The sequence below is a fragment of the Octodon degus genome, unplaced genomic scaffold (genome assembly GCF_000260255.1).
Source record: "Octodon degus isolate 3935 unplaced genomic scaffold, OctDeg1.0 scaffold00094, whole genome shotgun sequence".
In the NCBI taxonomy this organism is placed as follows: Eukaryota; Metazoa; Chordata; class Mammalia; order Rodentia; family Octodontidae; genus Octodon; species Octodon degus.
In genome coordinates, this window is record NW_004524670.1 from 9,067,070 (window position 1) to 9,094,695 (window position 27,626).

The 27,626-nt window shown below is 44.3% G+C and overlaps 1 protein-coding gene across 1 annotated transcript in view; it reads right to left on the minus strand.

The window, feature by feature from the left end:
• Positions 1-27,626, minus strand: part of Epb41l4b (erythrocyte membrane protein band 4.1 like 4B) — a 138,235-nt gene that overhangs the window by 30,985 nt on the left and 79,624 nt on the right. Inside the window, exons 16-19 of the mRNA XM_023722919.1 lie at positions 9,175-9,380; positions 6,801-6,919; positions 2,830-2,955; positions 982-1,049 (exon numbers count right to left, since the gene is read on the minus strand). Of these exons, the coding sequence (XP_023578687.1) occupies positions 982-1,049; positions 2,830-2,955; positions 6,801-6,919; positions 9,175-9,380 (519 nt within the window). The remainder of the gene's footprint in view (positions 1-981; positions 1,050-2,829; positions 2,956-6,800; positions 6,920-9,174; positions 9,381-27,626) is intronic.

Consider the following 27,626-nt stretch of genomic DNA (forward strand, 5'->3'; position numbering starts at 1 on the left):
TCTCTCTCTCTCTCTCTCTCTCTCTCTCTCTCTCTCTCTCTCTCTCTCTTTTTCTCCCACGCCAGGGATGGAGCCCAAGGCCTTGTGTATGCTAGGCAAGTACCTCACTACTGAGCTAAAATTTCAGCTCAAATAAAGTTCTGAAAAGTCCCAAAGGGTATGTGTCTCAAGTGGAAGATAAATTTACACCAAGAGCATAGAGTGGGAATCTTAAGATGACACGGAGAAATGTTAGCTTCTCTTTTGGGCATCAGGATAAGAATTCCCAAGGACAGCAGATCTAGATCCCCTGGAGTACTTATTAAAATGCTGATTCTGTCCCTACCCCCGCCCTCACCCCCACCTACCCACAATCTGAGAGGTCTAGTGTGGAACCCAAGAGCCTGCATTCTGAATGAGGCCTGACGCTGTGGTCCTCTGGGTAATGTTACCCTAGGGATCCTCTGCAGGTGTTGATAGGCCATGGAAATGGCAGACAGGGCTGCTGTGACCTAGAGGCTATGACTCACTTGGGCCAGGGCAAGGAGAGCGTCTGCTGCCCATGTGATGGGGAGGAAGGGTTTCCCTCCTATCAAAGATGAGGAAGAGTGGCCTGGGAGCTGTCACAAAGTGTCATGAGTGGTTCCAGTCTTGGCAAGGGACTTAGTATGGGTCATATCCATGAGCCCAGGGAACAGCCACAGCTGAAGCTGGGGTGGGCAGGGACTTGGTTCTGGGGGAGTCTGTCTTTAAAGGCACAAGGTCAGTTTTATGTGCTTGAGAGACAACGCAGAGTGTGGAGTTACTTGTTAGTGCAACAGGAGCAATATTAAAACCTAGACTGAGCAGCAGTCATTTAAGATGACTTCTTTGGGCTCACATTCTCTTGGGTCCATTTTTCCTAGGATGCAATCATCCAGTTCCCCCCTCCCCCACAATGTTTTGAGGATAATGTTGACAACACAGTGGATTATTTCCCCATTCAAACAAGAAGCAACAGACCTTACATTAGCATCCTGAAGACTTGACTTCTTATTGATATTTACAAATGTTGATTCCTCTTTTCCTATCTGTTGAAAAAAAAAATAGCTGGGTGAATAAAAACTGAGCATCTTGGCATTCAAAAGCTCTTCCAAGTCCCCCACATCTGAAGGATAGAGACATATGAAGTGGACAACACGTAATTCATCAAGGACTCAGGCAATAGTAATCTTATTCTGGTATTTAGATAAATGATCAAAAAATGTTTCCTTGAGTCACTCCCCATGAAGGGAATTAAGACACACTCATCTAAATGTAATCAAGTTTTCTATTCATATTTTCATTAAGCACCTGCTATGAGCCAGCTCATGTCTGTATGAGAAAAGGATGGTGTGGGAAAAGCAAAACCCGCAGCTTAATCCCTCACTCACATTTCAGATCAAGAATAATAATCAGCTCCATGCTCACAGTGTACTTACAGTTTACAAAAGAATCTGGAAGCTGTCCTTTCACATCAGTATAACAAGCTTAGGAGGAGTTACATCATTTGATTTTGATAGAAGCCTTGTCTTCCTCCCTCTGGTGAGTCCCAAAGAATGGCGGGGGTGGTGGGAAACACCCACTCAGCCAGCCGGGCCGGCAGAGCACACATTGGTGGCCAATGGGAAATGCAGGAGCCTGTGGCCTCACACCTACACTGCAGTGCACCAAGTGTGGTCTTTGCTCTAGGTGCATGCTCAGCAAAGCTTCCAAGGATCTGGTTCAGTGGGCCCTGGACTGGTAGCCTGCCATGGTTCCACACACAAAGACAGGCCCAGCTTCCTGAGCAAAGCCTGTTTTAGAGCCAGGAATAACAGAGAGCGCTGTTGGCCCATTGGACTTCTGTTTCCTTCTCTTATATCCTGGTCCTGCAATGAGTTCAAAAGTGGACTAACACTTAAATCCCTGTCAGTGCACCAAGGCCTTTATACAGCACTAGGCCAGGAGCTAGGGTTGGTTGCTCATGGCTATAATCCCAGCTACTCAGGAGGCTGAGGTAGGAGGATTACAAATTTAAGGTCAGACTGGGCAACTTATCAAGACCTATTTCAAATAAAATTATAGAAAGGCTAGGGATATGGTTCAGTGATACAGTGCTTGCCTATCATGTACAAATTCCTGGGCTGTCTCCTTTACTGCACAAACAGTCCCTCATGCCCCACAGAATCCTGTCCTAAATCAGCGATTCCCAAAACATATTTATGTGTCCCTTGGACACTGGTTCACAGGCAATAGTGGGAGCTTTTTTTACAAAGAGTTCTACAGTCAATTTAGGTGCACAAGAGAGTGAAACAGGTTTCTTTCCCATGGAACTTCTCAGAGCTTATAAAAAGCTAATGTGTGGCCTTAAGAGGTGCCTCATTAAGCTCAGAGACAACAGCACTGGCCACAGGGCCCTTGCTCAGAAGTCCAAGCTCTTAGTAGAAATTATTAAGCCATTTTAACATTCAGGGCATCATTATTTCCTCCACTGTAAGTGCTTTCTGTGGCTGCTACTACAGGTCCCTTAATGTGACCTATGGTGGCATATTGTGGACAGGGGACTGCAGATTTGCCCACGCTGATGGTCTCTGCTGACAGGCCAGCTTTCCTGTGGACTCCTGTGCCTGCTAATGTATGAGAACCATTGCTGTCCATTTGTCTCTCTGTTCTTTCACTTACCTCATTAATAACTGTATCCCAGTTAAGTCTTCATAGGCAAACCTTAGCTGATATACATACTGCAGTGGGCTCCTGCCTCCAGATCTAGCCCCACTCACCAGTGTCTCAGTCCTTCTCTGGGCAGCAAAGGAGCCTGTACAGTGGCGTCAGAACCCCTAGGCCGCATACCTGGGCACTGGCCCTGGAAGCATTCTCCAGCTGCGCTTTCAGGATGTTGCACTTCACGTGGTCCGCCACTGGGGAAGGCAGCAGTGGCGTCTGCAGTGTCTTCTCAGCAACTTTCTTTTCTTCAGCCTGACACAAAACAAAAGAGAGGCAACAGATGGTAAATGATGGAAAAAACAAAACACACACACATTAACTTTTCCTAGAAATTACAACTGTAAGTAACACAAAGATCTAAAGAGACACAGGCACCAGGAAGGTGTGTCCCTAGCTCCTTAGGTCTATGCCTGTGCTATTCTCGGCAGAGGACACGCCGGGCATCATTCCATGCTCGTGGGAGGCCAGGGGACAATGCATCAGGAGTGGAGGTGAAGGTTAAGAGCAGCAGGGTTGCAGAATCTTATAGTAGGGCCAGAAGCCGAACCTCAACCTTCAGCTTTCTTACACCCAGCCCAGTGCTATTTCTCCCATAACTAACACCTTGATTAGTCAAAGGGCAAACTGAAAAATACTGCTGTTTTTACAATAAATCTTGCTATGAACTGTGAGTCTAACAAGGAACTGATATTTGCCACTTATTTATTTTGCTGGGAATTGAACCCATGTCTTGTGCATGCTAACATGCTCTACCACTGAGCTTAACCCCTAGTCCTTGTTACCATACTGTAGATAATGTCTTGGACTTCAGTAATTTGGTTGCATCTTCACTATTTTTACCACCTCCTGAATATTAATTGAACAAATACCTAAAATTTATGTGATCTAGTTAAAGTAGATTACCCTGGGATAACATATTCCTACATCAGTTGCGCTCAAAGGAATAATATCTTTGAAATTATAAGCTCTGTAATTATTATATTTATTGCAATAGACATGATGATATTTACATAATTATTAAAAGAAAAAAATTCATCCATGCATGTAACCTGAAATCATCTTTGATGACACACACGCCACTTTTGGGAAATAATGACTCATTGCTAAGTGTATTTTTGTGGTCACTGCATATCCCAGCGCAAATATGGGGCTTGAGGTAGACTAAGTATCCAATAAACACCTACTGAAGATGATTATGATTATACACAGTTATTACCAGAGGAGATATGTATTTAATAACAAAGGCACAAGACTATATGATTGCTAGAAGTCAATTTGGTAATATCAGGAAATAATGTGGCACATGTACCACCATGTACTAGGGCAAGAATAAAACCTTCTAAAGCCCTCAAGTTCCTCAAGTTCTGAAATCAATCTTATTCATTAGATTGAAAGTCCTAGTGAGCACCTTGGTACAGGACCCATTGTAGGAATACTATGAAAGCTATAGAGGAAATATAGGGAAATTGGCTGGCTACGTCATTTAATAAAGAAAAAAGGACACAGAATTCAGTTTCCCAGTGGGCCTTCAAGCACGTAGAGGAGCATCTGGTAGAACAGAGCTCAGCAGACAGGCAGAAGACCTGGCTTTTCCCTACCAGCATCACTGTTAGAAGGTGGAAGATGCAGGGATATTGAGTTTGAATTTCAGATTTATAAAAAAGGTGACAGTGTAGTGGTAAAAACAAAGCTGGGGGTGACAGGGCTCACCTATAATCCAGCGAATGGAAAGCAGCTTGGACAACTTTGTAAGACCTGGTCTCCAAACACACAATAAGGGTCGGGCTATAACTCAGTGGTAGAGCTCTTGCCTAGTGTGTGCCAGCCCCTGGTAGCTAACATTTACTTTGAGTTTCCTCTGGGCCAGCCACTGGCCACATGTGTCATACACACACCTCACTACATCTCATTTGTCATCCCATTGGGAGGTAGGTACTATTATTATTTCCCTTTTAATAAAAGATGAAAGGTTTGTCTGATCTGAAGAGAAACCAGGTTATTACATCCATTTTACAGATAAGAAAAACAAAGCAGAGATAGGAGTCATTTGCCCCAGAACACAGAGAAGGTGCAATCTGTAGGCCGGGATGTTGACCAACTCCCGAGCTAGAGCTCTTAACCATTCAACCTAATGTCTGCTCTTCACCTCTCTGTGTCTTTCTTCACAAGATTTTTAGGATATTCAAGTGCAAAAACCAATAAATAGCACTTTTACACTACCTTCTTTGGTTAGGAAAGAAAATATAGCAAAAGTCCCATCAGATATGAGGGCACTAATGCTGCTAAACAGTCAAACTGGATTTCAGGAACCAGCTCGCTTGACCAAATGCATTATCCTGAAGGACTTGGTTTTCTCCTTTGGGCAATTACTAACTTATTTATCATTTATTTATTTGGAAGGGGTGGGATTCACCTTACGTTTATAAGTCACTTAGATATTTCTTTCCTACTTAAATGGACATTTTTATTGATATATGAAGAGTTAATTTTTGATTTGCTTTAATTTCTTTGGAGCAATATACTGGGATCCAGGAATTAAATTAGTTGCAAAGCTCAGCTGAGGTTTTTGACAATTGCTTAAGGGAATGTAGTGTATACTGACAGTGATGACTGAAAACCTACTTTAAAAATGCTGCTAAAATAAGAAAAGAATGGCCATTCAACATTGCTTTTTCCTCTTTGAATTTAGCAATTCTCAACTGATTTTTTGGACATAAAATTCAAACTGGCTTGTTCTTGTTCCATCTGGACAATGCAAAGGCGATAATATTCAACTATATGACAGACTCAGGTAAAGGCCAACGCATATTGGGAAAATTTGTCCATCACTGAATGAATTAACTTTTTACTTGTTTGTTTAAGTGGCATTTTATGGGAGACTATAAGACCATAGTTCCAACTTGGAGGATGGCCCAATAATGTGTTTTCTGTCTTTTGAATGGCCATATTTTATATTTTATGTTCAATTTTAGCTGCAGAAATATACTCTATTATTCACTATGGAAATACAGATTTCAAAACACACAAATACATGAAATTGGGCTTTCATTTTATGATAGCTGGAACTGGGCCATCTTTTTGAGGATGCCATTTAGGGATAAAGACATGATCACATGCATATTTAGCTTGTTGATACAACTTGTTTACACATTTGAAATCATAAGACTACAATTCCTGTGATAATTTTGGGTATAACTTTGGAATTGGGTAGCAAACATGATTTTTCACCATTAAATTAAGAATAAGAGGTTAATTAAACCTTAGAAGAATTGGAAGATGCTCTCTTCTTAGGACTGGGAAAAACCTTTCAAAGCATCCAAGCCAATAGTTTCCAATGAAGGCATCAAGATACCCAGTGATCTGTTCAAGGAAAGCTTTATTAATGCTAAGCATCATTTGCTTATGTTTTAGGACAGAGTGACAGTTACCTGTAATCACAGAATTGCAGCCTACTTTCTGGGGACTGAGCCCAGGGCTTTGCACGTGCTTGGCAGCACTTTACCACTGAGCGACACCCCCAGTCCCTTGTTCCACTCAGAGTGAAGGAAGGAGAGAAGGAAGTTACAACTTGAACTTCAGAAAAATGCCCCATCACCGTAGTTGTCTCAGCTATGTCATCACCCAGGAAGGCCCTAACTCTCAATATCCTACCAATAGTCATGGCAATTGCCAACTACCTCAGAGCTTGGAACTGCCAACTACCATAGTGCTGAACAATATGCTGTGTTTCTTTATAGAGAAGCTTTGCATTTTGTCAAACTTTGGTTAAGCCCCCATTCCAACCATTGATTATGTGTGTTGAGGAAGAAAAGTTGAAGATCAAGAGATTAACAGAAAGAAGACCAATCCAGGGGTGGCTGAGGTCCTGGGCAATGCCTGCCAGTGTAATTCTCCCAATAAAAAGGTAAGTAAAGTCTGACTCCTAGACGACAACCAGAGCAGAAATTAAAAACAAAAACAAACAAACAACAAAAGGAAACACTAGTAAAAATTCCTCCTGGACACAAGTACCTGGCTTAGGAGGCTGGCCAGGGAGGTAACCACAGGTTTGTACAAGCACAAAGTCCATGCTCCTTGCAGCATCCAGCCCTTAGTACCTTGTTTATGTTGATGTGCAGAGCAGGCCAGGGTCCAGCAGCTTTCACGGTCTCTAGTTCCAGCTTCTTCAGATGGGCGGCAGCCTCACTGAACAGGGCTGGTCCTCCTGGACTCAGTTCTACAAAGTGATGCCAGGGAAATGAGTACAGAAAGATTAAAAGGGCAGAGAGACACCGGAAATAAGGGGAACTGCCAGAGCCTGACTCCCAGCCCATTTTCTGCCTGTCTTCTCCTCTAACTTAACAGGGTGTCAAGTGAGAGATCAAACTGTCAAGGCCTAACTCCCCTCACATAAAGCGGGGTGGCCCTGGTTAAGTTTCATTACCTCTCCGAGCCTTTAAGTCATTTTAAAGTCATTTTAAATATAAAATAAAACACTTACCTACAAATATTAAGAGCTGCTGCAAATATTAAATGAGGTTATTCATGTCCAAAGGCTTTGAATATGAAACGGTACTGTGCAAACTAGAAAGATTAATGTTCAGGCTAATAGGCACATAAATATGCCCTTAAAAGCCATGTTATATTTCTAAAATAAAATCCACCAATTTTGATTCCTGTACTACTTTGGATTAGTTTGCCACCATTGCTTTCTGTAGCTTGCACGGATTCATTGTTATGCATTAAATATTAAATATTCATTACATAGTAAAACTTGTGCTAAGTACTGTTTGCAATTGGGATCTGGAGAGCTGAATAAAGGAGGGAATAAGACGCAATTCTAGTCTAAAGGGCAGTGCATGCACAGATATTCCAAATAAAAAGTGATAATAGTTTTCATTGTACAGGAGCAAGCAAGCAGGAACTCCAGCTCCTGGAATGGTGGAGGGCTGATGCAGACTTTCACCAACCACATCTGAGCTGGCTCCCAGGGATAAGAGTTCAACCAGGCAAAGGGAACTGCTCTTGTAAAGGGCAGAGCTGGGCCCAGCACAGCGGCTGGTGTGAGGACAACAGCTCTGTGTAGCTAGAGTGGGTGGGGTGGCTGGAGACCGTGGCAGCCCAGCCAGGCCAGGCCAATCTGCATGTGGTCACGTTCCGAAGTGTGGGCTTTAGCCAGGACAGTAAAGAACTACTGCAGGCTGTAAGGCATCTGGCCAGAGCTCTGTGGCAGAGCTGAATTCAACAGCTTTTAGATGCATTCCACATAGGAGCAGGTGTACCAGTGTAAAGCTGTGAAAATTATTCAGATACCAAGGATGAGGCAGGGACCTAGCAAGGGCAGTGTGGGCAAAGATGAGGGTGTACAATTTTGATTCTTTATTTATCAGATGGCTTAGGAGTTCCTGTTATGACTTTAGCCTCCTCAGAATTGTTCCCTGTGGTCCAGAGGTGATGGCTGTACAGCTCATCCTGTTTGCCAGTGGAGAATCACTCAGCGCTGGTGCTGAAGGATTACTTGATTTTGTTGTTGTTGTTTTGAAACAGGGTCTCACTCTGTAGACCAGGCTGGTCCTGAACTCACTATACAACGCAGGCTGGCCTCAAACTCACATTGATCCTCCTATCTCACCCTCCCAAGTGCTAGGATTACAGGCATGTGCCACAACACCAGGCCACATGGTGGTCATTTGGATACCCTCTTTCTATTCTATGCATAGATAAAAAAAAAAATCAAGGATCAGAGAGGGCATCTGGCTGCACAGCAAGAGCTGGCATCAAAGCCACCTTGACCTGACCTCTACCTCAGTGCCTCTCAAATCAAAGAAAAAGAGGCTGGGGAGATAGCTCAGCAGTCTAAGCACCTGCTCAAATCAAAGAAAAAAAACCCAGTCCCCCCCCCCCGATCAATCAGAGACAAATTCTCAGGTAAAATGCAAGAAAGGTGAGTTTCTAAAATAAAAATCACAAAACCCAAGCCCATATATTTAATTAGATTTAACAGATACAATGTCACTTGATCTCACTGCTTACAATGTTTCTGTTGCCTCTACTCCTATGACTCCATACTGGGACTACATCCCGGGCCCACCTGGTCTACCTGATGTCACCTTCCACTCAGCAGCAGGTGTCAGAATGTGTTTTTCTGTTATTGGATAGCAGAAGCTCCAGCCATTCACCTCGCTCCCTCCCTCCCTCCCTCTCGTTCCCATGACTTTCTCTTTCCAGAGCCGAGTCCTGTGCAAGCAGAGGGCTGCTGAGAAACAAGGTGGGGAGGGAACTGTCCCCCTAAGCCCGCTGGCCTGGAGCTTTCTGGAAAGCTGTCATCTCTACCTCTGCCTGCTCAAATGCATCCAGCCCTGTCTGTTCACCCTGGTAGCCAGCACAATGCTGCATCTCTCCAAGCCACCCAGGATGCACCCGCCCGGAATGCTAGGGAAGCTACTCTTTTCCTGGGACCCACCCCCATGCCGCCCCCTCCACCAGACTCACTTGTAAGGGACTTGCTGTTGGAGTTCGGGGATCTCAGAGGCCCCTCCTTGTTCTCCAGGGTCAGCGCGAAGCCGTAGTTGGCATGGTGGTGATGCTGGTGGTGGTGCCTTCCTGAAGCTTTCGGGGGGAATGGCGTGCCCCCGTTCTCCTCAATGCCAAATGGCAGCCGGTCAGAGGGGCTGAGCACTGGGGAGGGGAGTGGGTAGCTGTGGTGGCAACAAAGTCAGGATTTAGGAATGCAAACTGTCTCACCGGTCCTGTGTGTATAAAGACGTCCTCTAAGTGTCCAACACCAAGAGATTTAAGTTCAGTACACAGAGCTCTATTTAAAATACAGAATCACAGGCATTTTGTATGGAAAGAGAGAAAAGTGATAATTTGAATACACAAGAGATAGTATACCTTGTACCATAAAAATTCCAAGCTTTGAAATGGAATGCTTTCTATTTTTTAAAAGACATTCTCTAAGTGGGAGGAAAGGCTAAAAAAGTGGTAATTTAAAGCCATCCCATAATATCACATTACAAATGAGAAATTCCTGTCCATCCCAACAAGCAGTAAGCTCCTGCTAACATCGCTGCTACACCGTCTAATTCCAATGGCATCATGAATATGCTGGTTGTGGCTATAAGGATGATAGAAATTGAGCCTTCGTGCGACCCGTCATTACGGTCCAGAGAAGTAGCACTAAAGTAGCACTACCTGTGGGAATGCGGCCCATGTGCAAAGACAGAGAAGATGCCTAAATCTAGCCAGAGGGCCAGCTGACACTGTCACTGAGCTATTTTACCTCACAAGGTTCAGAGAGTGCACTGACTGACTGAGGAGCTGGATCCCTCCCATGTCAGCTACACGCTCTAGATCAGCAGCAGCTTGCTGTTGGCTTCTTTGGAGGGTGTAGAATTTCAGGTAGAAAAGGTAAATTGGTGTCACTGGCCCAAGGCACAGCAAGAGCAAAGGACCAGTGGTTTGGAGGGCGGGATGCCTGCAAAGGGTGTGTTTGGGGACGTCACAGCAGGGGGTGAGAATGAGAAGACAAGCTGGGGCTGGTCATGATGAGCTAGGTGTGCCAGGTTATTGGGTGGGCCACAGGGCACCATGGAGTGGGTGCTAGCTGCTCTCTGGATTGTCCCAAAGCGGTGTCAGCAGGGTAGTGGGCCTGTTACTTGGGGACACCAGGAAGGAGGTACCAAGAAGACCCTGGTGCAGGAGCAGGATTGACTGCAGAAGAAAAGGCAGTGCTTGCCCCTGCCCTGCCTTAAGAGCAGGACTCTGGACTCTGATCCTTCCTGACTGGCTCCTGGAGACTTTGCTCAAGGACAGTTGTGTGTGTGTGTGTGTGTGTGTGTGTGTGTGTGTGTGTGTGTAAGAAAGTACAGGAAGGATGATTGTGGGAATGCACTCCAGCCCCATCTCTTCCACCTGAGCATATCCAGGAAGTCCATCCCCCAGGGAGGCAGCAGCAGAGGCTCCAAGTTGGAGCGAAGACATCTGAATGAACTCCAGTGTGTGTCCTGTCTGGCCTTACAGAGGAGCCCTGGGCAGTGACACCAGACCTCACTGTTCTCTCTGAGATGTGAGTTCAGCTAGGTGTCTTCAGGGCAGATTTCCAGATCTGAGAGTCATCCTTTCCCCCTAACATTTATCTGGCTATGCTTCAGGCCCTATGATAAATATTTTACCTTAATCATCTAAGTGTATAGATAGGCAGACCTTTGCTTGATCCATAGTAGGAGCTCCACAAGTATTTGAGGAAGGATGGGAAGAAGGAAGGGAGGAAAGAGGGAGAAGGAGGGAGGAACAGAGGGAAGGAGGAAGCTGGGATTTGACAGCAGCTTTGTGGACTCCAAAGCTTGTGAACATTATTTTTCTGTCCCTCAAATATGTTTAAAAAATAACATTTGACCTGTGGAGGTGCAGAGAGAGGGTGCTCAGAGGAGAGCATGCCCCTGCCTGGGTGCACAGGTGAGTACACCCCAGCTCGCCTTCCCCTGACCTTCCTTCTCATTGTGTGAGCCTAGTACAGGTCTGCACAGGCACTGAACTTGTCTAGGCAGGAGGGACAGATCAGAAAAACACCAGAAGGAAGAGGAACAGGACAGGGAAATTGACCAGATTCAGGACAGGGAGGCCATGGAGATGGGGAGGGTCAGATAACTACGAGTATTTTAGACAAGAACATAATGCAAATGCCTATGAAATATCAGTAACAGCGAAAGGGAGGTGGGGAACCAGAGCTCCCTGGACACAACTGAGCTGCAGATGGGTTGCGATGAGTGAAGGCATGGACGCTTGAAGGGAAAGACGCCTTGTAGTGGAGACCCAGCACGCGTTCAGGGCTGGAAGTGAGCTTGGAAGGTTCTGAGTAATAGTTTTGAAAGGATGGCAAACAGACACTCTCTGATGCCAGCTCCTGCTGATCCTTCCTTGCTGCCCAGGGTGCAGGGTGGAGGATCCCGAGGAGCTGCCGGGCTCGCGGCATCTGCAGACGTGGTACGTGGGGTGTCACACGCTCGTCTTTCCAAGTTAAAAGCATGTGGAGTCAAACAGCCACAGATAGTGATAGATACACATACTGTACATGTGTATATTCATACATATTTTCAGGGAGTAAGAAATTGCATTTAATAACCTGGCAAGTAAAATATGCATGTGTGGATTTCATTTTATAGCTACTTATAAGGGGGAAACTAAGAAAGAGACAATTGGGAAGAGGAATAGGTGATGGTCACAGATGCTGTCTGGGATTAAACTCAGGAATCTTACTAGGTGAAAGGGCTTTAGAAGAGCAAATATTCCCAAGCAGGCAGGAGAACTGCCTTGGAGTGATCTCAGCTCATCCCTACTGGGAGCATCACCAACTTTCTAGCATGGGGCTTAGAGGGTGGTGGGTGCATTTAGGCAATTTCTCATGGCTTGAGATTGCTCCCTGTGGACTCCCGAGAGTACCCTTCACAGACTCTATGACATGAGTCATAGACGCATGATGGAGGGTGCACATCTGCCCTGCTGACTGCAGCACAGCAGTTCAAGTCCACCCTAGAAGGACCAAGAGCACAGAGCATCCCACGAGCCTCAGGGACACTGGCTTTCACCAGAGACTGAAGCTCATGAGGCTTCTAGCCTTCTGGAGAACAGGTCGCAGGTCCTGGCTTCAGAGAGGGTGGCAGAGGAGGGACAAGCAGGCTTCAGCCTCTGCCTAAGAAAAGTGATGGGGAGATGGAAAGTGGGATGCAAGATGGGGCTGCTGACGCTCACCGCTGTACTCGGTATTCTAATATTTTAGGCTCAAGCTACCCTGAAGGATGCTGCTGGTGCCACATGGCATTGGGGGGGGGGTGAGCAATGGTCCCTATTAATAAATGCAGAGTGCAAATGAAACCTGGTCTACTCACTCCTCTTCTTTTTTCTCAGGAGAAGACTGGCTCCCATTTGGCCTCCCACTCAGGAGAAGCCTGTGTTCCTCCTGGGCCTGTGTGCTAGGTACTTCGTTGTCTATATCGGTGTGCATCTCTGCAGAACCAGTGTCCTGGCAGGGGCTCCTCCAGCCCTGCCTAATCCAGGCTCCAACCAGAGCCTCTCCCCTCCCTGACCCTGGGATCTCAGCCAACCCAACACATGTGCTCAGACAAAATGTGCTGCAAACTGCATCATAGTATTTCTAGAACATGAGCAGTTCAGGGCAAGGACACAGGGAGGTCTGGAGCTGGAGCACATGGTTCTTCTCCAAGAGAAGGCAGAGTAACCCGGGTCCATATATTTCACACCTCAGCTAAGTTCCAGGAGACCTGGCTTTGGAGATCAGGCCAGGGCCCCTCATTTTGGATAAGAATCCACACCGTTTTAGAAACAGAACCCCATAGATATTCCACAGGTTAGTGGCTTTAAACTCTGGATAAACTATACCACTACAGGAGCCTCTATATGCTGCTGGGTGGAATGTAAATGGTACAGCCAATGTGGAAAATGCCCTGGCAGTTCTCCCAAAGAGTTATGCAGAGTTAATATATGACCCAATAATCCCACTCCTGGACACAGACCCAAGAGAAAAGAACACACAATCATGCAAATGCTCGTACATGAATGCTCACAGCAGCGCAATTCCAATCACCAAAAGGTAGGTGGGACTCACATGGTCGCCAACTGGCGCATGGACAAACAAAATGTGGTACATCCATACAGCGGCAATGACGAAGCTACAAGGACACATGGAAGCACCATTCCCTGTGAAGGAAGCCAGGCAGAAGAGGCCAAGTGTGGTGTGAGTCCGTTTACAGGAAATGTTTAGAATAAGCAAAAAACAGATCACCTGTTACCTGGAAGGAGGGGAGGAAGTGAGTAGGGAGTGACTGTGAATGGCACTGAGCTTCTTTTAGGAGGAATAAAAATATTTCTGAATTCTATTGTCACGGTTCGCACAGCTTTGTGAAAATATTAAAAAAATCTGAACCACACACTTTAAACGGGTGAATTGCATGATAGAGCTTTCTCAATAAAGTCGATTTTTAAAAATCACCAGGGAAGATTAGGAAACAACGTCAACACCCAGCTCTCCGCCAGACCAACTGCAGTCATCTGCGCCTGAAGCTGCCCCAAGGCCAGGGCTGACATCCGCCACCCGCCCAGTCCGCCCTCCTCACTCGGCAGATGGGCCCACGACGGGGAGCGAGGTGAGCAGGTCACACAGCTGGGCGCAGCCTGAGCCCGGGATGCGATCCAGGACTCCCACCTCTCGGCTCGCTGCCCCAAGTGCTGCCCATCTGCTGCATCTTCCCATCTGGCTCGGCTGCTATTTAAGGCAGCCAATGTGCTCAGCAGGAAAATCCAAGTCCTCCTCAGAACCCACTGGGTGAGACATCCTTGAGAATGCACTCATGATTCTCAGCCATACAGTAAGCCCTGGAGGAACAGAAACTGCTACAGCACATGCTCTTGTGTCCTCCACTTAAGAAAAGTCCTATGCACATAGCACGTGCTCAACTAACACAGGTCAGCCTGAGCACAGAATGAAGTCTCAGTGCACTGGACACTCAGGCGCCAGTTCTCACGTTGGGCACTGCATCAAGCCTGGGGTAAGGACAGGTGAGATCTGTCTTTGGCTCAAGGAGCTCACTGCTGCTCTGATCAGGAGAGGAGCCCCAGTTCAGCTTGCAGGGGAGTCACAGGCAAAGAGCTCCTGGGCTAATGATGCCTGCAGCAGGTGAGGTTTGGAAGGATAAGTCAGAGTGGTGGTGGGGGGAAGGGGATGAGGTTGTGCCGGCATTGCCCACAAAGGGGACCTCAAGCACCACATCCTGGAGCTGACAAAGTGCACCAGTTGGTGAGAGGACTGTCCATGGCTCACCGCAGGCATCCAAAGCAGCTTCCTGGTGTTACGCTTCGTTTCTCTCATTTGGATTCCGAACTCACTAGGAACTTAGGTGCTGTTGTGAGGCAGAGGTATAATTTTTTTTTTCCCAGTGAAATGAAAACTGTTTCACTACCCCCGAAGGAATTACTCATCCTTATCCTAAGGACCCCAGCTCCTACGTGCCAGAACACTGTCATCTTCCTTTGTCTTTCTGTCCCTCTGGCCTAGGGGTGATTATTAGCAGGTTCTAATTGTTGCTCATTTTTGAGTTGCTTCACGACACTATTTAGTTACATAACAAACTCCCTTGCATTAAATTCCCATTGTAAGAAATGCCTAGAACATGTCAGGCATGGTGACACATGCTTATAATCTCTGAACTCAGGAGGCTCAGGCAGGAGGATTGCAGTGAGTTTGAGGCCAGCTTGAGCTATGTAATGAGTTCAAGGACAGTCTGAACTGCATAGCAAGACCCTGCCTCACACACACGAAAAAATCCTAGAGCAGTTTTCTGGATTACTCAAGACTAAAATATAATATAAGCCAGTCTATTTCTGGGCTCTTCCCACTATTGTTGAACCACCAGAAGTTTGACTTCATTACTTTTGATATATGGTTTTAATATTTAACATCACAAATCTATTCCACATCCTTGTTTCCTCTCTTCTTGTTCCTCTCCTTCTTCTTCCCCTCCCACCTCTCGTCCCCTCTTCCTTCTCCCTCTTCCTCGTTTTCGTTTTGGATGTACCATGTACTTAGTCTTCCATGTTACTTTAAAATTCACATTTCTACCAAAAATTCCTTCTTGGAATTGTGATTTGAACAATTAAATATTTTGGAATAATTTGAAAGAATGTACCCATAAATAACATATTTGTCTCCATTTGTTTAGAACTTTTTATACGTCCTTCAATCAGAACTTATAACTTTCCACTAAGATATGAAACATATCCTGTTCACTTCATTCCTATCTTTCAATTTTGTCACAATTGAAAATGAGACGTGGGCTGGGGAGATGCCTCAGTGGAATAAGCGCTTCCCTAGCAAGTGCAAGGGCCTGAGTTCAATCCCCAGTTCCACAAAAAAAAAAAAAAAAAAAAGATGTTATTAATGATGGTCACATTTCCCCTAATTTTTAACGATTATGTATGCAGAGCTACTGACTTTAGAATATTTCTGATTCTGACCACTTTGCTGAACTCTTATTAGAGTTCATTTAAATTTGAAGAAGATAGTCGTGTGAGTTTTGCTTTTCTTTCCAGTACGTTTCTCTTACTTTGTTTTCTTGGCTTACACACTGGTGAAGGCTCCAGAATGGTGCTGAGTGTGAGCAGTTATCTTTACCCTAGTTCTGAAGCTTGTGGGCTACCTCGTGTTTCAATATTGAATATCTCCAACTAAACTAGGCTTTCCGACAAACTCCCTTTTGCCCTGTGGCCCTTCTGGTCTTCGCTTTCTAGGAATCTTGGAAGATTAGCATGACTCAATCCTGAGCAGATCTGTGCTCTTCCTTACTAGACACTGTTCCCTTTCCCAGATGCCTTAAGAAGACCCTGTCCTCAGACTTTCCTCGGCATCACCACTATGCTTATCAGTGTGGCTTCTGAAATCCATTCTCCTTCCTTCTTCTCCTCTGGCATTTCCCCAAGACTCTGGTTTTTCAAAGGGCACCAAATGCTGGCTCAGCAGTGACAAGGGCAAACTGCCTCACTATGCAGGAAAGCATTTTCCTGAGCCTGCAAGACTTGAACTAATCACAAAGCAGTAAGATACCTTCTCCCTACTCTCTTATCTTGAACTTCACTTTCCTTTGCTTCGTTCTTGTTACCTTCTGCAGCTTATGTATTCCTTGTTGGAAAAGACAAAAATAATACATGCTCTGTGCATGGCCTATGACGTGGTTGTGTACCACTGCTCAAGATTTTGCTCCAACTAACTTCTAGAAAACCTTAAGGTTCTTAGAAGAAACCTTTGGATCCCTTTGTTTTTGATCAGATGTTACAGTTACATCTTTCTTCCTTCTGAAACACTTTCCCATCATGGGTTTACTGGAAAGGCCTTCGGGCGAAAGTCGTCCTCCCTTAGATTATCAGAGCTATCTTTATAGCCCACATGATAAATAGTCTCATTTAGGTATTTGTTTTTAATCTGATCTTTTAAAGGTTAGAGGACATGGAAGACTAAATGTTGAATTCTACTCCTTTTATATTAATGATTCTAAGACGTCCGGGCTACTTTCTTCCTCGGACTTCTCACGTAAACGCATTGTTTTCTAACTCAGTCTTCCTTGCTTTAACAGCAATACCTGCAGTATTTGTTTCTTCTACCTTTGAAACAACCAAATGCCAGCCAGGCAGACCAAGAAGGTGACAGAGACTCTGCCTGTAACAGACTGCCAAATGTCTGGGGGCTGAGATGCGCCCATCAGTTCTGTACCAGCTTGTCACTTTGCTTAGGTAAACATGGTGGGCATCCTTGCTCCGCAGCCTGCAGCATCTTGTCCCAACTGCTCTGCCAGGAGGTGCCAGGTGCTGCCCATGCTCACCTTCCCCTCTCTCCTATTCCTGCCACATGTTTTAACTCCCACGGCAGCCCTGCACGCAGAATCCGCACCTAGACAGCCACACAGGAGCCCAGAGGAAGCATCCAGTATTCATTCAGTCCTCCGCCTGGAACAGTGGCTCTTGCACTGTGCTCTCTTATCAGAATCTACCCAGGTACTGTGTGTTTACAGATACAGTCTCAGCACAGAATTTGCCCTCTGACTGAATGCTAGTGCTTAAGTCATTGTTTTTAGATGTGGGGCAGGGTGGGGTGGGGTAGCACTTCTGAGTGTGTAGCACTGTGCCAAGAGTTAAGCTTACTTAATCACCACAGCCATTTGAAGAAAGGACAGTTATTTATTCTTATAGACCAAAAGCAGTCACAAGAAGACTTAACTTTTCCACAGTTACAGAGCTCGTAAACAGCAGAGCTGAGATTTGAACCTAAGCAACTTGAGCTAGGGCTGCCTTTCAAGCTAAATGACACTGCTTAGATTTTGGCTGTGCTGCTGTTTGGCAATGACCTCAGCCACCTTAGCCGCTTCGGTCCCGGGCCCTACGCTGTTGGAGATTTATTAAGCATTTATATGCCAGGAAATACAGCACGGAATAATGAAATCACTTGACCCCTGCCATGTCTGACTGAAAGATAAAGTACATTTACTCACCTTAGTGTCTAAGATACTCATCACTTACTTCAATCTTAATTTAGGAGAGACTGAACAGACCAACAGTTCTTCCTGAGCTCAGTATGTGCATGCTCTGCCAATAAGTCTGTGGAATATATATTTGAAAAACTTTTTTTTTTAAATGAGTTTGAGAAGAAAATGGTATCAGCATCTTAGAAATGTGACACATGAATGGCAGGTCTGTTAATTAGGAATGATTTCTTACAGCAATTTAGTCGTTTTGCTTAAAAGAAAAAGACTAGCGATGATAATTTTTGTCTTGTCTGAAAAGGTCAAAATATAGCATGCCCAATCCCTGGCTTCAATTTGCAGAACGAAGAAAAAAAATTTTTTTATATAGTTTAGATTTCTTCATATAGACCAATTGGCAGAAGGAAACTTTTCCACACTATTTCTTTGAATAAATTTTCTTTTTTTTTCCATAATTTTATTGAGAAACAAATAGCAATGAGATATCTTTGAATAAATTTTCCAAGCAACTTTCCAAATTCATTCTAGTGTTAGCACAGGTGACAGGTGACTCCACATTAGCCTGGGCACTCTTGCTTTAATTAGTTTATTAGCTACCTGGAGTCAAAGATGGCATCATTTTCAATATTAAAGCATAAGAGCCAATATAATAGTAGAGCAAATATTTGTCCAATTAGTTTGAGTATATTACATTTTAATTCCCCTTAGGTAATTATCAAGCACCTCCTCATAAAAATTTTACTCTAGCCATGAATTCCTTAGTTGCTTCTAACTATATATTTAGTCTCTGAAAACAGTAAAAATTTCACATCTGAACAGTGAGCTAAGGTTCTGTTATAGTTGGGTCCTAAGTGAGTCAGAGGCAGGAAATGGGTCTTTATCTTCAGGCCTAGATTTTTCCTTCTGTGTAATTGCAATCAAATGATTTCAACAAATGGCTGCAAGCGGGCAAGCAGGACTTGATATTTTTCTGGCAGAAAATTCATTTTCTTTTGACGTTCCCTTGCTGAGTTTTACGGTGGCTTTCTCATTGCACGTGTCTTCGTGATTCCGTGCGTGTATACAGACATGTGGGCCAGGAAGGTGCCACGGGGCTGCCTGCAGGGGTTCTACAGGATTTTGTAGTTAGACCTTGGTTATTAGCAATTTCAGATCAATTACAAGATCAGTCTAGAGAATTACTGTTTCATATGTTTATTTTTGCTCAAGGGGTCATGACTCAGAATTTTATTTAATCTTTTTCGTGTCTTACTAAAGGAAAAAAAAATGGATGTAAATACAGTTGTTTTCCTTCACAGTATTCAGGTCTAAGAAGTCTGACAATTCCCCTTTTATTTTTTGACATCTCAATTCTGTGTTTAACTGCCCCCACTCTGCTTTAAATGATTCTTTTTTTTTCCCCCAGGTGGGCAACGCCACGAACAGACTCATTTCTAACGGCAGCTTTAAGTGAAGCCCCAAATGGTGTTATATGGGAGCCGGGAAGGAACAGAAAGATGAAATAATCCCTGCTGTGAAGGCTCAGCTGCTGGAGTGTCACATAACATCTACACAGGCAGTTCTCTCCCATCCTGTGCCCCCTAAGCTACTGGAGACGCGGGCAGGAGCTGGGCGGGTTCCCGTCCCCAGACATCCCCTAATTCACCAAATGAATGAAATTAAAGTATTATTCATCCCAGCACAAAGTTCAGGTTAGATGAATAAAATGGATAACGCATTAAGGGTATATTTTAGATGTTCTAATTTTATAAGATAGCAGTGTGATCTAGGGCCAGGGCTGAAGCTGGAGCTGGAGCAGAAAACTGGGTCTGTGTTTCTGAGGGGACACAGATGAGGGTTAATCTATGTTGATATTCATTAGTGCTTAAAAATCTCAGATGAGTCTCCTTCCCTGTTCTCTAATTCGTGCAGGCTTTTCAGAAGCTTCTGTCATACACATCCTTCGCTAGCCTCTGTGGCCAGACACTGGGCCAAATTTTAAGGGCTTGTTGGCTTAATTGCCTTTAATATAGGTACAATGTCCATTATTCAGCCAGGGAATGAGGTTGGCTGGGTGGTTAGCATAGCAACAGCGCGCGCTACTGAGGACTCAGCTGCAGAAGTCAGCGTTTAAACCGTTCGTGTTCAGCAGGGGATGATTAGATAGGTTGCTGCAGGTTTCTTATAACACGAGCCCCCGGGGATGTTCCTCTAATTATTCTAACCCTTTTTAGTGGCTTGCCTAAGCTACAATGATTTTGGTATTTTAAATTCTGCAGCCTTTTCTCCAATAAAATCACTGTTGGGTCTCGGGAGAAGGCTGCAATTTTAGATAGACTATATTAGAAATTTAATTGTAATTAAAGGTAAATCCATTTTTTTTTTTTTTTCTTGGTGAACTCTATCAGAGAAATTCATGGTGTTGCAGTGGATATTTATGTAGTCTGATTGGGAAGTCCTCAATAAACTCCCGCAAAGAAAAGGAAATATAGTTACAATAAAGAAGTTTCTTTGCTGTAGCTATTTTTACGTTGCCTCTATCACCTTCTGGCTCTCCAGGGTGGGATTGTGCTGGTTGTCATTGGAACTTCTGCAAACTGCTTTCAAAAAGTGTCTGGAAAAGATCAGCTCAGATAGGGGCTGGGAAGATAGCTCAGTAGAATAAGTGCTTGCCTGGCAAGCACAAGGTCCTAAGTTCAATCCCTGGTACAACCAAAATGCTAAGGCGCATGGTTAATAGTGCGCATGTGCATTGCAGGTGATTGAACCCAGCGCTTCCCACTTGTCAAATACTCTATAATGGAGCTGCATCCCCAGATCTTTTTGAGACTGAGTCCTAGTTGCAGAGGCAAACCTCGAACTTGCGATCCTCCTGCTTCAACCTCCTGAGTAACTGGGATAAGCGGTGCCCAGTTAGTGGCCTGATCATTATTACAACTATTAAAGGCAGAAATTCCAGATGGTTCGCAGAAAACAGCAAATAAGAGTATTCACAAAGATGAAAAAGTGTGCAATCTTGCTCCTTGAAAAATGTAACTAAAATGGAAATTTTTGCTGATGCATCTGGCTTATGATTTCTTTAAAAACTTAGCTAAGGCTATGAGAATGCTTCCTGTAAAGTCATAACAGTACTGTCATCATCAATACAATGCTCAAATTAGATGATGCATATAACTTTTGCTCAAATGTTTCTACTTCCAGGGAATTTACAAATTAATTTGTTCAAGTGCAAAAGTAAAATGTACAAGAAGGTCAGGCAACTGTAACCCGAGTGGATACAGCTTGCATTCACATGAATATGGACTCCTTGAATAAACATATGTGCTTGTTTATATGAAAAACAGCTTGACACTGACAAGAAGAAATGCTAACAATGTTTGCCTCCAGAGGGAACTAGGGGGTGGGGAATAGGAGGAAAACTCAGACACTTCTGTTTTAAAATTATACTACTATCTGTTACTTATTTTTTTAAAAGCACCAGGCTTTCCTGTATTGCTTTCTACTTAGTCTCCTAATAGGTCAAATCTTCCTGTACTTTGAGATGAACCCCCAAGTTAGAAAAGTGGGGAGCTGAGGAGATGCTTTAATTTTCTAAACTTTTGAGTCCAGTTGAACCAGCAGAACAGAATCTTAGCAGTCTCACCATCTCCCTACTGTCCGGTTTGCCATCTACAGGTGGACAAGCATTGTCCACATTGCGCCTGGATGGCTATTTCCTGGATTCTCAGACAGAAATATCATCTTGATTTCTTTTTTTATTCCCCATTCAAAAGATCCCCACAGTGTTTCTGCTCTTCCCTTGCCAGTTTCAAAGAGAGGTGTCTTTTGTATTGTGCTAACCCTCTTCTATCTGATCTCCTGTTTGGAACTACGCCCATCCTCTCCACTGCTAAACTTAGACTACACATCTTTACCCATCAACCTTTGAGATACACCGTTTCTTGAGCTAGACTTTGACTCTCCTTGGCCTATTTCTGTGTACATGGGCTCCTAAAGGCTTACATCTCAAAACTCTCTAAAAAAATTGCTACCAGCCAGAGTCACTACAAAATGCCTTGCATGCATAATGCCATTCCATTCTCCTAATGGCAACAACATAGATTTATGAGGATGAAGAAAATGAGACAAATAGGAAAAACCGGCCAAAAGTCACACGGGCTAGGAAATGGCAAAGTTCGGATACAAAGATGCGAGATTCCAAGGCTTTGTACTCTATCTAACCAGAGTGAGGGAGGGCTCTTGCTGGTAGACCCAGTGTGCCACACTGTGGCCTCTAGTTCCTCTGTTATGTGGCTTGCAACATTGGTCCATCTTGCTTTTGCCAACTTGGCTTCTCAGCCAGGGGCTCAAGTCCTGATGCAGGTCCTCAGGGAGGTGGTGTGCATAAGCCTGACCTTGTCCAGAGGTTAATTCCCTGAGGCCTTGCCTGTGCAGTGAGGTCAGAATGAGGACACGGATGTGCTGGGACAGGATGGAGAGGGGGGCAGATGGTGAAATTGAAACCATCTGAAGACGCTACTAGAATCCTCACATTCTTCTGCTTCACCATAGGTGTAAGGAAAGCAAAGCTACATGGAACACACAGATTAGCTACTTATGAAGTACCGGCCCATTTACTTTTTATTTAACCTCATTCCACTAAAAGAAAATTTTGCCTCTACTGAAAATGTGAGCAATTAAAACAGTCACATCCAAGTATGCAGCGGTGGTTTTCCAAAGCAAGGTTCTACCTCTGCCCACCTCGAGCTCCCTTGCGGGTAACTGTTCAAGCACAGCTTCTTGGGTCTCACCCTCAAATACTTAAATAGAGTTCAGCAACTGACATTTTAAATAAATTGCCCAAGCCATGTTTGCTTCTTCAGTCTTGGGGAAAGTGGGCCTGTTTGCAGAATTGATTTTCTTTTTGTGCCCAAGCTCAGCTGAATGTCAATTTCACTTCGCTTGCCTTTTAGGTATCCTCAGGGCTTCTTAAAACGGGCCAGATTTTCCATGCCCAGGGACTTCAGCAGTCATTTCTTTCTCACTTTCTGCCCCTTCATGCCTTGCCTCTGTATTTGCCTATGGCCTCTTGTCTGAGGTGGCAGAAACAAATCATCCTAAGGCAATTTAGGGTATTTACCTGGGACATCTGGAAGACTTGGTCAGCCAGGGAATTGATGAAGCACTTAGTTGGAGAAATATTGATCCAAAGGATCAATATGGCTGCTTAGGGAGTTCTTTCATGAGCTCAGATTTTAAAGGACTAGTTAAAAGGTCAAGGTCAAGGTCAAGAAAAAAGCTCTGTTGTTTATTGTGTTTAGAGCAGGACCCAGGAGGTCACAGCCATGGACATGGAAGGGTGGCAAATAGTGCAATATTAACAGGCAAGAAAGACAAAAGTGAACCCCTGAACTGCCCTTATTCTATCTTTACTGTTAAGGCAAACCACTTTCGGTGGAAAGGGGAGACCCAGCAATGACATAAACAAGGAGATTTTGAAGGCCAAGGTAATTCCTAACCTGGCGTGCTTTTAAGACCTCTGACCCATATGAACATGTGAATTGCATCAATCCAATGACATCACCATCTCATAGTTGGATGTTCTGAGAGATCATGGAACATGAGTGCATGAACGGAGTACCCGAGCTTCCAAATGCACTAAGTTACATTCTTTTAGTTATGGGACAGCGAGCTTGGTTTTGCTGATAGAGAATGCTTCAGAAGAAACTATTTTATGAGCTTTTGGAAGTAGATCACCTTAAATAAGGAGTGATTTGCTGAGAACAAATGATATCAATCTCTGCTCTTTTGAAAATGGGATTGTTGTTGAATGAATGCTGTGTGTACAGGTTATCAGATTGGCAAGGGTGGTGAGGTTTGCAGAGGGCTACTGGACCATTAGGGGGAGGGTAATAGGGTGCAGTAGACAGGGTAATTGGATCACCGAGTGTGGGCAAGGTTGATAACCCCTGGTACGTGCATGGAGGGATATGGAAAGTTACCAGACCACTGGTGGTGGCGGTGATGGAGGTGCACAGGAGTTACTAGACTGCTAGTAGAGAGGGGAGGTGTTCTAGTTACTACACTTGAATGTACCAAACTGCTCACTGGAATAATCTTGCTCCTTATAGTATCTTCATGCAATTGGATCAACAGGATCATGACTGTAGAATGCTTAGTGGTAAAGCATTAGCAACCAGAGATTAACAAAGACTTTGGAGCCAGAATTCAGACTACTTATTGCTCGGCTAAACACTACGTCTGGGCTTCCCCCTTGAGGGATAGCACATGGCTACTAAACAACTATACTGTCCTCTGGGTCAATGCCAATGTAATGGACTGTCCGATGCCAGGGGGCTGTCCCCTGCCTGGCTCAACATTACAGTGTCTCAAACAAGTACACAGCTGACATACTGAGTAATATCCAGATGATTAAGCCTAAACCAGAAATAACAAGAGGGTTCACGTCTTACTCAACGTCTGAGGCTGAGGTTGTTCAGATACCTCCAGACCCCACCAGCCCAGGATGATGGACTACTGCTTGCTCTTTGGTCACTTTGTTTAGAATGAATATGAAATAATCTACTTGCTGGGTAGACACTCCTTAAGCACCTGCGATCTGTGTGGCTCTGGGGAACAAAGGCAAGGAAGTCACAAAGCTACTTAAAGGAGCTCACAGGCATCGGGAAGTGAACAAAAGAGGCTGTGAGTACAATGTTGCTGTCTCTGGAGGTGGAAGGAGAGGTGGTAGTGAAATACAGAACACAGAAATTAATCCAACTTGAAGAGGAGGGGGCTGTCAAGAGTCCCTAGAGATGACGTCTGCGCGGAGGCTTAACAGATGAGGAGCTGAGGGAAGGGATGACAGTGACAGGATTCTAAGCAGAAGTCATAGCAGGGGGCGGTGTGTGCCAGGAACTAGGAGCAGTTTTGGTTTGTAGGATTTCAAATAGGAAGGTGAGAGACAGAAAGCTGAATATGCCAGAGCAGTGATGGGGAACCTTCTAGAGACCGGTGCCTGAACTGCAACCCTAAACCCACTTCTTCAGTGCAAAGTCCCAACACTGCAATTAAACCTGAAGACTGAGGTTTTAGTTTAGAAAAAACTCATATATTAACACCTTTTGTCTTAAAAGAAAACCAGCACATAGGCCCTAGGTCCACTGCCACTGTGCTAGAGCAACGGGACAGATGCAAAAAGTGGGAGGATTCCAGAAAGAGGGCTGTGGACTTCACCCCATGGGGGACCCAGCATTGAAAAGGCATCATTAGTTGATGTTTTAGAAAGATGTCGACTGAGGAAAAGGAGACCAGCAAGGACACCTCTTAGTAAGGGGAACAACGCTTCTACAAGATCAGTGTTGGAAAGAAGAGGAGGGAAGGGCTACATATGAGTCCTAAGAATGCAGAGCTGAAAAGGCCTGTGGATTGCTAAAATGAGGAGCAAAAGGAAGAGAGCCATGGATGATGTAGAGATGCCCACTACTGTTACAAGAGAGAAAACAGGCAAAAGCAAAGTTGTGGGTTTTGTGCAAAGTGGTAAGATGATTAAGTTTGATTTTTGCTGTGTGAAGTTTTGTTTACACAGGATGTCCAAATGGAAATGTCAGTCTGAAAACTGTTCTGAGTTAGAGAGGATGAGCGCCAGAGTCCACAGCACTATGGGCAAGACAGAAGAAGACTCCAGTAGACTACGGTAAGTGAGAAAAGCAGTGGGCAGGGGAAAGACCCTGGGGAGACTCCAACATTTAACAGAGTAGCACAAGACAAGGCTGTTAAGATCAAGGCTGTCAAATGCGGTAGACAGAGAAAGGTCCACTAAGGAATGAAAAGTGCACCTAATTTAACAACTAGAAAGCTCTAATTGTGCATACTGCTTAGTTGTCTTGGTTGCAGACAACTGTATCTATCCAAGTTACTTTAAATAGAAAGATACCGAATAGAGGGTATTTGATAGTATATACCAGTGATGGCAAACCTTTTAGCGATCGAACTGCAACCCCAAACCCACTTATTTATCACAAAGTACCAACACTGAAATTAAACCTGGACAATGAGGTTTTCATTTAGAAAAAATAACTCTACACTAACATTTTTTTTTTTTTTAAAGAAAAACATAACACGCATGCCACAGGTTTGCCACCACTGGTGTATACAGTCTCTAGGAAGCACAGACATGGGTTGGGACGTTTTCCAGCCAGGAAGAGCAAAGCATCCAAGATGAACACCCACCCTCCCCGCAGGACTGTTATCAGGAGCCCCACGCCGCCACTTCGTGCTGCCTAGCCCATGTGCGCAGGCGCTATGGCTCCACCAGAGCTGCCCCAGGGAGGACGCAACTTGGCCGCTGTGCCAGATGAACTACTCTTGACCCAGGCCACCTGACAGAACGCTCATCTTCAGACTTCCAAAAGCCAACTGTCCCACGAGCAAGACCATCTGCAAATGAGACTTCTCTGCAGAAGCAACGATCAATAAAATGAAGATGGAGGCCAAAAAAAAAAAGCAAGAATAATCTTTATTCCTCAGAAATACACTTGTAAAAATGTTATCAGGAAGATGAGAAGGTTTGGAACACATTTATTTGGATGTAGCATACACACTGAGGATTGGAACGTTTTCTGAAATGGAATACACCTGTAAACAAAGATCTCAGGGAACTTGTAGGTGGTCAATTCCACTGTGCAGGGGACACAGCTCATTTCCTCCAAACAAGATTGATTTTTAGCAATAAAATATCTCAAAGGACACCAATACATTTTTGTAGCTTAAAATGGGCCAACTTACAATCATACCTATAAAGGTGGCACAACAATAGACTGATATCATAAAAGCACTAATAGAAAAAGTGTCTCAGGCCTACTAGGAGGAAAAGCTGTTTGACTTGACGTCAAATGGAGAAGTAAATAATTTGGTCCAAGTTTCACCCTACAGGCTGACACACTGTTTTCTGGTTCTACGAAAAGACTGGGGCTGTGCCCATCCCGCGTCTGCTACAGGACGCTTTGGCAGAAACTCCTTCAGACCCTACAGGCCCTCACTTGAGCCCTAAGTGCATCTCGGCTGCTTCCCAGGGGAACAAGGCCAGAGTAAAATCCAACCCCTGGTTGTGACAGTGTGTATCTACAGCGACGTCTTCTGAAATCACGTGAGTTAGCAGCACCAATCATTAAGATATTAAAAATTATACTTGAGCAGCAAATTCTATCAAAATGGATGCTATGCGATTCATGATTAGTACTAAGGCTGAAATTCCAAGTTGCTAAACTGCTTTAAGATATGAAAGTCAAAGTCTTGTATTTATATAACATCTAATAAGTTATATACTTTATTAAACTCGTGTCAAAGAAGGGGATATTGCAGTCTTCCTTAATGAGTAGTTTGAATGTATGTCTTTCACCTAAAAGAATTTAAGTTGTAATAAATCACAGAATTTTTGAGTCAGGGAGGACCTTGAAGGTCACGTGGTCCAATCCATTATTTTAAGGTGAAAAAATGAGGCCAATAAAGGGGGACATGATCCACCCAACTCACAGAGAGGCAGGGGCTGGAGTTTCAATCTTTGTAATATCACTGTGTGTCCTGCTAGCTCCCTAAGCTTTTTTGGTTTCATTTGCTCCTCTTAAATAACAAAGAATACCAGATATGTAGCAGGATGATAAATATAGACTTTTCCTCCAGTTTTAAAATCAGATTATCAAAATGATTCCTGAGCCTTTAACTACCTTCATTTCATCGAGAATGCGGTCAACAGTAAATTATGAATAGCTACGGTAGCTCTCCTCCAGTATGTACGTGGACACTGACAACCCCTCTTAGAAGAACTATTCCTTAAGACTCTTGCACGCACGTCCATGTGATGCCAAGATGCTTCTCATGGAAGGCAATGACACTACGATGGTGACCAGCAGTCAGACGCTTTGGTCTCTCAAAGTGCAGTCA